Source organism: Pseudopodoces humilis, chromosome 4 (assembly GCF_049639895.1).
Source record: "Pseudopodoces humilis isolate 2021_Gansu_Grassland_sample_001 chromosome 4, ASM4963989v1, whole genome shotgun sequence".
Taxonomy (NCBI): domain Eukaryota; kingdom Metazoa; phylum Chordata; class Aves; order Passeriformes; family Paridae; genus Pseudopodoces; species Pseudopodoces humilis.
The window spans coordinates 12,679,149-12,689,591 of record NC_142203.1 but is presented as its reverse complement, the minus strand read 5'-3'; the positions used below and the strand labels follow the sequence as shown (position 1 = coordinate 12,689,591).

The following is a 10,443-nucleotide window of genomic DNA, read 5'->3' as shown; positions in this document are numbered from 1 at the left end:
ACAGATGTGTGAAAGATACAGTAAAGTTTGCACAAAACAAAAAGAATTGTGAGGTAGAGATTAGTTTTCAATTACTGTTTTATTGACATGATTGAATACACAGTCAGGTTTTATAATTCAGGATAGTGGCTGCAAAATGTGGTAATGGGTAAGGGTAGGTATTTGAATTGCTAGGAAACTACTGAATCTGCCTGCTATTCCAGGGGCTGAGTTTCAGACTGAGGGAGGGTAGGTTCACGATTCATTGGCAGCTGTTGTTTGTTGTTGGGAAAAGTATTCCCTTTCCTTGGAATGTGCAAATGAGAAAAAGAATATCCCCTTGGTAAATTGTGGGAGTGAAGGGTGGAGAGGAAGTTAAGCCATTCTATCTCCAGTTTGGTGTAGGGTAAGGGAAATTTGATTTCTGTGTTGTTCTTTCATTTCTGAACATCTTCCATGGTGTGAGAAGAGACAGGAGGAAGGAAGGAAGGTTACTATACTTTCAGTAGGTATAGCTGGCAGTGAACAGTGACTGCATGGCAGCTGCGTCAGTCTTCCCAGACAGCACATACTGTCCCCTGCAAGCCAAACTGTTAATCTGAAAAAGAAAGGGGGCGGGGGGAGGGAACAAACAGGCAGATGTGTAAAGAACAACCAGCAGGAGTAACCACGTGAGGCAGAAATAACAGAGTAATGCCTCTGGTGAGCAAGGAGTGCCGGGAGGGGTGGGATCAAGAGCAGCCTTAGGAAGGTGACAGCATATGTCCCTTCATGGAGAGCAGCTCTTCTCTGTGCTGGGGGAAAGCCTTGTACCTGTGCCCGCTTGCGGAAGGCCTCTTGAGCAGCCTTCTTGTTCTCAGTTTTGCCTAACCACGCAGCCAGGGCAGAAGCTTGCAGGGCTCTCCCGTAGGAAAAGGTCAGTTTCCAAGGCTTAGGCAGAGGGGACTGATTCATGGCATTGAGGTTGAGAGAAGCCTCCTCTTCACTCTGACCTCCAGATAGGAAGCAAATTCCTGCAAGAAAGAGGTTTTGAGACTTAAGAGTATTCCGGCCACCTCAATCCCTGACCCTTACTTGCTAGAGGAGCAGGGCATGTCAGAGGTAGGAGAAAGACTGGGAATGAAGAGATAGTAATTAATCAGGAATCACCAGGAACAGCAGCGGGAACCGTGCGGAGGAGAGTAGTGACAGTTGCCATGGCTACATCCTGAGGGGTGTACTTATTGGAGCAGGAATGCCCAGCTGTCACCATGTTGGGTTTCAGCAGTGTCCCCTCCAAGTACACATGATGATCATTCAAAGCCTTGTAGACAGCAGCCAGAACCTGAAAACAGGAGGATTGAATACAGACCTCTGCTCAGATCTTCACCTCAGCCTGCTGTGAAAAGACAGCTTTATTCTTTGGTACTGTAGCAAGATCAAATTGAATTTTGCTTTCTCATTATAATTATCTCTGGGGTTGCAGTTGTGGAGACCCCACTGCTTTTGAGATGACCAGGATACAACTCTTCATATTTAAGGGATTTGTCCCTGCTGAAATTGAGGTAATTTGGTTTGGTCCTGGTACAGCATTTTGAGATTGAAAATGCTTATTCTGTCACAGAAATGAAAATCTGAAAGCATGGAAAATACTCTTGGATTTCCTACTAGTTTGTTATGTGCTGAGGAGCTCATTTTTGTCATGCAGTTATAAAGGACATTTTTGGTCAAATCTCTTTAAGACCTGTGAGCACAAACTGCACAAAGTTTAGCTGCTGATTTGTGAGCAGGAGCACAGAGGGAGGAACCTCTTCTTACCTTCTCAGTGACATACTGACAGCGCTGGAGATCATGGTCTCCATCAGGCAGAATTTCTGGCTCCACGATGGGCACCAAGCCATGCTAGGAGGAGAAAGATGGGATTCTTTAGGGCTATGGAAGGGACTGACTTTGGTAGTCCTCCTTTGTGCTGTGCTGCCCTTCCTCCTTGTCTTTCCCAAAATCCTCACAGGAATTCTCCTTGCAAGCTACCAAGTATGTTATCATAGGGAACAGGGAGAAGGGGCAGCAGCATCTCAGGAAAAGTTGCTGGAGGGGAGGTACCTGCTGGCAGATGCTGGCATAGCGTGCCAATGTATTGGCATTCTCCTGGATGGCAAGTTGAGAGGGTGTTGTGCTGGTGATCTTCAGCACTGCACGCCACTTGCCAAAGTCAGCACCATCTTTCTTGTACTGGGCACAGCGTTCAGCCAGCCCATCCAGCCCTGCAGAGGGAGAACAATGCTTCACTGAGAGTTGCTCTTCAGCACGGTGCTCTGGAAAGTACCACAACTCCAGCCAAGGCTATGTCTCTGATGAGTCACCCTATAGCTTTTGCTGTTCGGGCCCTAGCTTAGGATCCTCAGATCTCTTCTTACCTTGGATGATGGTTTCTCCATTTGTTCCTGCTAGAGGTGCTGTGCCTTTATCCAGCTGTGGATGTCAGAAAAACAGGAGGGGTTACAGAAAGGTGGGAATTGGTCTAATTCTTACCTTCTTACCCTTGTCTAGTCTGCCTTTGAAGGCTAACTGTTAGTAATGTGTGGACCTTAACATGCTCAGGGTGCAAAGGAAGAAATATTGGAGCAAAGGGGAAGAAAAAGGAGTGAACTGAGTAAGAGGAGGGGCAGTGTATATGTAGATACCTGCAGGGAATGGCTCAAGAACTCTGTCAGATGTGGAAAGGATCAGGTTTACGTTACTGCATGGAGAGATTTATGTGCAGTGAATGGTGAGTAGATGGAAGTTGGTGTATGAAAAGTTCCAGCATCTCATGCAAATGTGCCTCTAGTTAGTTGCACAAAAGCTATGCAAGGAATTTTAAAACCAATTACAAAAATGGGGGGAGGGGCAGGGGTGTGGCAGGAACAGTTTTTCAGGAGAGAGCAGCCCCAAATATAATTTGCTCTGGAAATGGGGTTTGGAGTATGATGCCAGCCTGGTACAAATGCCAGTACAGATGCTCACCTTAATTCCCACCACAATGCCTTTTTCCTTGATGAGTGCTGGGAATGGCTTTCCACTGCTATCTTTCTGATAGAGAGTCTCATGGAAAAGGATCACGCCCCCAATGCTCTGGTTGATGGAAGTGTCTGAAGAGAAGAGGATCTCTCTAAAAGCACGGCGGTTCTCCTCCGTATTCTCCACATTGATCCGCTGCAGCCTGTTCCCCATGGTACCTAGTGAGGTGGACAAAGGCCAGACAGAGAGGTTCTAGTCTTGGCTGGCCTCCTGGTCCCAATAAGTGGTAATGAATTGGGTCTTCAGTTCAGAGCTTCCCTTCTCAACCCGTAGTTTGCAAGCTTTTGTTGTTACAGCTGTAGCACTGCCTGGCTGAATTTTTTCTGCTCAGCCAACAGTTTCTAAGTGGTTTTCTACTCCAGTGATTTCAAATATGAAGCAAAACTAAAAGGAAAAAAGCATCTTGCATACTGCTAACTGATTAATGTCCAGAACTCACCCACTGATTCATCTGCAGCTAGGATCCCCTTTCCTGAAGCCACAATCCTCTGAGCAATGTCTGCAAGAACTTTCTTCTGCTCTGGAGACAGCGCTGGGAACTGGTGAGTCATGTTGACTTATCTGTGGGAGAGAATTACTGTTACAAGTAATTACAAGAAATTCTGGGGAAGACTGTGAACTAGTGGCACTACTCAGGTGTTTCCTCTAAGGGCTCTTGGTGCTTGTCTGGTCCATGTTATCACAGGCAGTATTGACCAGAAATTCATTTGAGTTCTTCTAGGCTTGGTGTGTCTGGAAAAACTAGAAAGAAATGCAGGAGACACATCCTACCACATCCTTCTAGAACCAAAGTGGGAAAGACTCTGCATTTTACCTGCATTTGCTCAGAAAATAAAAGAAGGTCAGTCTGTTGTAAAAACGTGGACCAAGTAACAAGTAAGCAAATTGCTGACTCTGTAGACTTTTTGGTTCCTGTCAGTAGAATGCCAGTTATTCCGTTGCTCATCTTTACACATTTCCTAACACTGCTCCTCTTCTATTTCCTGCATCTATTGGCAGTATTTGCTGCTGTGTCTGGTTGACTTTCCATCCCCTACCTTTTGCCTGGGTTTGTAATTCTCCTCCCTATGGCTGCTTTCATTGCTTCCTCTACAGAAGATATGAGGCCTTAGGAGAATTCACCCCTCATTTCTATCTTTTTAGCTGTGGTAGAGGGCTACCACCTGCAAATACCCAGCACCTGAAATCTGGGTTCTGTCTTGATATGACAAAATTCTTGGTCTTATTAAAGTTTTTGTTTATATGGCATTAAATTACAGTTTTTTCTGATCATTTTAGTAGTCCAAGTTACTTTTCTGAGTGTATGACTTTAAGTCTGAAACAGAAAAACTATCTCCCTTTGGTTTATCATATGTGATAGCTAAAGCAACGCATGTTTTTTTACCAGTGGGAGGTAAATCCAGAAGGTAATTGATTAAAAACTATATAAAAGAGCTAAAATATCATGTTTTCCTCCAAAAGGGCAGGCCTCTGGACAGCATTTGCATTTTCTATTCCCAAACTCTGCCTAAGAGAAGAGTGAGAATTCTTTAATCAGAATTGGCCAGAAAATATTTCTCCCTATATATGTAGGCAGCCACGTCTAACTTCTTATTTCCCTGCACACAGATGCTGACATGGAAGTTGACAGGGAATCCTTTTCTTATCCTCCCTGTGAAGGGCACAATGAGCAGAAACAATAGAGTCTGCTACTCATGATAGGGTACAGAGCATGACAAATGGTGCCAAAATTTCCTGGCAACAATGTCGTCAGAATACGCTAACAGCTATAAATTCATGTCCTTGATTTATAGCTGAGGATGCTTTGGTACTGACAATGTTATCATGCAAGATTCAAATGGCATTGTCTGCCAGTACAGACCAGTCAGATGCAGTGTCCAGATATCTACTTTACTGCTTTGTGAGCTGAGACTGGAATTTTTCACATGCAGCTTACCACAGAGTGAGTCATTTTAGGTTTAGAGGGAAGATGAAGGAGTGCAGGATGAAGACTTAGTCAAATTAGGGAGAGTTCCCTGCTTTTCAGAGGGCTGACATGCATTCTTGCTGTGGTCCTGTGAAACAGGCTTAGCTGAACCCCTCTGTCTGCATGCCACCTGTGCCCAGAACTCTGGGAACCATTCTTCTACTGTGGCGATCACAGCGCCATCATTACTCCCAGCTCTTGGCCTTTTTAGCTCGCTCAGAAGAATCTGAAAATCTATGGTTTATGCTGCATAGCTGCTTAAACAACCTACACCTACAACTCTTCTTATCCCTCACCTGCTTTCTGTGTTGGATATGTCTTAAGAAACTGGCTTGTTATTATAGTTTGGTGATGAGCATCTAATTTTAACTTCAGTTAAAACCACACTACTGTTAAATAAGTCGTTATGCAATACAATAATGAATCACTCCAGTAGTTCAGAGTCTCTATGGAGAAGACTAGAAAATTGTACTCTGGCAAGAATATGATCTTGTCCAAGGATAAAACTAATGAATTGCTTAAATCAGGTGTGGCATTTTAGAGTTGCAGTTTGGAGCTGTGTTACAGCACCAGGAGGTATCCAGGTAACCTTGAGTCCAGCTGGCTGGACTGCAAGACACGGTTGCTCCAGTCATATTATGATGGGTACCCTTTCTTTCCAGCAATGCAATAAACAATGAGATTAATGTCTGCTCTATCTTACATTTTCCCAGTGTTTGCCTAAAGGTAACAAGGAGACATCACTCAAAACCAGCCTGCAAGGCAAATTTTCAAAATATGGAAATACTAGTTTTCAGTGAATAATGCTGTTCCAAGTGAGTACTCTGTGAGACTGAAACAATAAATAATATAGTTTCAGAGTGATGAACTGGAAGACAGCAAATTAGTTTAAGTTTCTATGCAAGTATCTCATTGAGTGTGAAAGGAGCAGGTGGAGATTTGCTCAAAGTCTCCTCAAAATGATCTTTAAGGCCATGGCGAGTGGTTCCCATCTACTCTGCTGAGCTAGAGCAATGAATAAAAGGCACAGTGTTTCTAGCTGAAATGGTGAAGAAATGAGGGCAAAAGAACAATTGTAAACCTTATAACAGCTCAAAGCTGCAGACTGTTCTAGCACTCTTGATTTACAATTTTATTTTTCTGTGATTCTTTCATGACAATCATAATTTCTGAGAATCTTCATGTCTGCATTCAAGAAAGGGTGTCTCTGCTGCAAGGTCCTGCTCTGAACAGGGGAACAGGCAGAAGAGAAGTAGAAAAGCCCTACACTTCATTTCATACAGCCACCTTGTAAAGAGTAAGCTCCCCACACATCCATAGAAGCGTTAATGCCCCCTCTTAAAAAGCTGGATATGTCACCTCACATCAAGTCCTGAGAAAAACAGTTGTGCCCAGGCTGCCAGAGCTGCATAGCTTATTTCAGTCTTCTAAGAACAGTCTATTTGTCTTAATATTATTTATCTGTTTAAATTGACAACTTTTCTAGGAAGAAAAAATTTCTAATGAATTGTGATCTCAGTAACAGTAATTGGGAGTTGTCCCACCACTAGGGTGTTTCAAGAAGCTTTATTTTTATTTACCCATTTTAGGCTGTGAGCTAAGTGCCACAAGCTCAAGCGATTTCACACTGATTTCTAATTGTATGAACAGAATGCATTCTCTTTGTAGTATCTGCCTACGTAATTTTTTTTTTTTAAAGTAGAATTAAAAAAACCCTCAAATGAATAAAACTGCACAATCCCCCCAGCTTCGTAGCTACCTGGAGTGCTTATCAGGCTTCAACAGCTCCTTAAGCAAACAAATCTCTTTGTTCAGCCTCCAACCTGGGGCCAGCAGGAGGTGGGCGTATGGGAACAGGCGACTGCACAGTTGTAAAAGTAAATATTGTAATACTGAAATATTGGGTTTTTCTCAGCTACCATAAAGAAAGAAGGGCACCATGGCAGCTCAAGCACTTGATCCTGTTAATATCAGTAGTGAGAACCAAAGAGCAGAGTCAAGATGAATAGTAGAAGGAATAATGTTACATTTCACTTCCAAACATCTTAGAAACTTCAGTTTATCATTGGCATCTTTTTTTTCCAAGAACCTCATGTGACTAGATTACTCTAACCTTACATAAAAAAAGTCTCACCTGAGTCCCAGTTTGCAGAAGGAAAAAGAATGGATCAGAATTTCTAAGTTTTTCTCTTGGGTCTCTTCACTTCCTGCTCTTATAAAACTGGTTCCAAAAGTGAAGGACCAACATTTTAAGCTACAGTTTGTATCCCACATATGTAGCTTTTTCCTATTCAATTACTAGGAAACACAGCCCTTCAACACTATCTCTGACAGTCAGCAATACAAACTCTGCACACAAGAGATTTGTTTCCAAAGAACAGGGTTTGAAGAAGCAGCAGCTGAATACATAAGCAAATAAATATAGCTGGTAGGGACAATGAAAAATATTTTAAAATTTAACCTATCTCATGTAGGCACAGTGTTGGCCTGACTGAATTTACTCCTCTTTACACTTGTATACTTAGAGGAGGCAGACACTTAGTGGCTTAGGCACCTCATATTCTCACTGCAGTGGCTATCTGTGGTTACTGACCTCACTTCTCTGTGGAGCTCCGTTAAAAAGCTGTTTCTAAATAAGTCTGGCTCCTTGGGCGTGGGGAAAACAGATGGGTATGAACAGCTGGGCAAGCCTGGCCCCATCCTGCTGACAGAGTACATTCTTACCTAGGTGGCAGAAGACACACAGCTGGCAGGACTACTTGATATAACTGATTGATGAGCAGTCATCCAGAGGAGCCTGGACATGGGAGTTGGAAGAGGCCAACAGGAGCGATGTGCAGTCTGGCTAAGACAAATGCCCAGACATTGCCTGGGGTTCAAAGCCCTGGCAGCCATTCCCCCTGGATGAGTGGAGAGGGATGAGGGAACAGCTCTTTGGGGATGGCCTAAGGCCCTGTCAGGCAGCAAGCTGAACAGAGGCCAGCAGCAAGGGCACAAGCATCCTGTATGAGCAGGGGTCTGGCCTAGAAAGCTAGGGGAGGAAATGGATTATCCCCCTTTTCTCAGCACTCTGTATTTAACATCTGAGTACTGCTTCCAGTGTTGGGCCCCTGCAGTACAGGAAAAACGTACTGAAATGAGTTAGTTCAACAGATACCACCGAGCAGATCAGTGGCTGCAGCACTTGCTCTGTGAGGACAAGTCTGCTGAGCTGGGTCTAGTTCAGCCTCAAGAAGTGATGGCTTCAGGGGTACCTCTCAGCTGTCCTCAGTCCTTATAGAGTGTGGTCGAAGAAGCAGAGATAGGGTTTTCATAGCAGCTGTGATGGGACAGTGAGAGACAATAGGCACAAGATGAAACCAAGGAGATTCAGTCTGGATAAGAATAATTTTTTTTCACTGTTGGGACAGCCAAGCAATGTAACAGATTGACAAAAAAGGCTGCAGTGTCTCCATCCTTGGAGCTTGCCAAGACTCACCTGAATAAGGCCCTGAGCACTTCGGTCTGGCCTCATGTCTAACGCTGCTTTGGGCAAGGGGTGGTTGTACTACAGACTTCCTGTGTTCCTTTCAGCCTGAATTACCCCATGGCTCTCCATGAATACCTGTTTTAAGGAGTCAAGGTGGAAGTGGTGCTTCTGGTAGATATGAAGGAGCTCTCAGGAAAGAACAGAACATTTCTCCCATCATCCTTGCACTGAGATGAAAGTTTTGGGTTAGCAAAATGTTTCATTTCTGCATTCTAAAAAGTCTCAAGGATATGGGACAAAAAGAGATACTCAGATTTCTGTCTCCTAGAAAAAGGGGCAGATGTTTTTGGTTGACATGCTAATGTCACCATCTCCATAGGTCCTTTGGGGTATATATGATTGTAAGTTGCTTGCTTGTTTTTTGCTCTCTGAGTTTTTTTACCATCCTCATGGTCTGTTTAGAGACCTTGATTCAACATCCTGTCCCAGATGGAACGGCAGATCTTAAGTTCCCTGTGCTGATTCCTATGTTAGCCTCAGAGCTATACTCAAGCCCTGAGCAAGTGTATCCCATTTTCATTTCCCTAGCAGCTATGAAAGGAGGTTATGTTCAGAGATCTGTCCTCTGCAGTCAGAGCAGAGCACTCAGAATGGCTAGATTTGGCTGAGGTGGCAAATGGTTGCTTGGACGCAAGTGTTATTAGGGAGAAGCTACTTCTCTTTCAGGGCTGGACTTTTATCAGAGAAGATAAAAAATTGCTGCTAGACTTGCATGAGAATTCAAGTCTTGTATTGCCAGCAGGGGAGGCTGGGGGAAGCAGTGGTGAGAGTCTCAGATGGGCTAAATGGTTTTGGGTAAGCACATAGGATAGTTGAGTAAGTGATGAAGGATCACAGACTCAGAGAGGATTAGAGTTGATCAGGAAATTTCCTGAAGCTCATTGTTCACAGCTTGAAAGGTTACAGCCTACAGATGCAAGAACAGGCTTTGTTTTCCTGCACTTCTGAACTTATACACCTTTGCCAAATAATCTTGTCCACACCATTGCACTGTTTCAGAAGAAACTGCCCTACAAATACACATAATTGCACTTCTGTCAGCACTGATGTCTGTCAGGACCAGCTGCCTTCTTCAGTCATCCTCTGTTCTCCTTGCAAAACAGAAATTTATGTACACTGCAAGCAAAAACAAACATGAAACAAAGCGACAGAAAGCAATGCAGGTACATTATTGTTCTAGTCTCTGTAGGCAGAGGATTCACTCACTCACTCACTCTGAGCTAAGTTAGAAAGCCAGTGTTAGCAGCAAATGGATCACTTTAGAAGACCACTGCAGAATGGCTGAGTGCTTATTCAGGAACAAGCTGTTCCTGAAACAAAAAAAATTAAAACAAAACCAAAAACATCTTTCCAAGCCCACTGTAAATAAACATACCAGGTCTCAGCTGCTGATATATGTACCTGCTTTAGAGTTGAGAAATTTAATTATAATACTTACTTGTTTGTGGGCAATGTCTCTGCTGCTACAAGCTTCTGGTAAGGTGTTTGCAGGCAAAGAGACCCGGTCCTTCTAATCACTAACTTTTATAAAATTCTTGGTGAGGCTTTTTTTTTTTTTCCTTCCTCTCCACTCCTTCATTGTCCCACCTCCCCTGCAAGCTGTCCGGGGAGGTGTCCCTGCTAAAGGTCAGTCATTGGCTATCAGACCACCACCATACACCTTCAATGGGACCTGGTCATGCTCCTGCTGTTCCTCCCCTTTCCACTCCCCCTTATATAAAAGGCCATTCATGCAGTAAAACGGAGATGTTTTCCAGTTATTTCAAATGATTCCTCCTCTTTCTAAAACATATAAAAAACAAGAGAAACTATGGAAATTGCTTACAGGTATCTTGGGCAGAACCTTATCATTTAGGGTTAGATCTTCTGAAAGTTTATACTTAGGAAATTGCAGGAAGAAAGAGCAGCAAATAAAATATAGAAACAATGA

The 10,443-nt window shown here is 43.5% G+C and overlaps 1 protein-coding gene across 2 annotated transcripts; it reads right to left on the bottom strand.

The window, feature by feature from the left end:
• Window positions 1-60: 60 nt before the first annotated feature.
• On the bottom strand, window positions 61-10,109 carry LOC102106021 (fructose-bisphosphate aldolase B). 2 transcript variants are annotated; one of them, XM_005534166.3, is made up of 9 exons: window positions 9,952-10,109; window positions 3,458-3,579; window positions 2,965-3,176; window positions 2,376-2,430; window positions 2,062-2,222; window positions 1,777-1,860; window positions 1,129-1,303; window positions 793-992; window positions 61-577 (listed from the first exon to the last, which is right to left on the bottom strand). In XM_005534166.3, the coding sequence occupies exons 2-9, from the start codon at window positions 3,567-3,569 to the stop codon at window positions 482-484; spliced, it is 1,095 nt and encodes a 364-aa protein (XP_005534223.1). In that variant the 5' UTR covers window positions 3,570-3,579; window positions 9,952-10,109; the 3' UTR covers window positions 61-481. The 2 variants fall into 2 exon arrangements, with proteins under 2 accessions (XP_005534223.1, XP_014118118.1); XM_014262643.2 differs by having other exon boundaries at window positions 3,458-3,595; window positions 9,952-10,060.
• Between the last annotated feature and the right edge of the window lie 334 nt (window positions 10,110-10,443).

Bases quoted from the DNA above. Each gene is read 5' to 3' on its own strand.
- LOC102106021 (XM_005534166.3), bottom strand. From the start codon at position 3,569: ATGACTCACCAGTTCCCAGCGCTGTCTCCAGAGCAGAAGAAAGTTCTT. The intron at 1,861-2,061 runs GTACCTCCCCTC...TTCTCCTCCTAG, and splicing joins ATGCCAGCATCTGCCAGCAG to CATGGCTTGGTGCCCATCGT. The intron at 578-792 runs GTACAAGGCTTT...TTTCTTTTTCAG, and splicing joins CCTTCCGCAAGCGGGCACAG to ATTAACAGTTTGGCTTGCAG.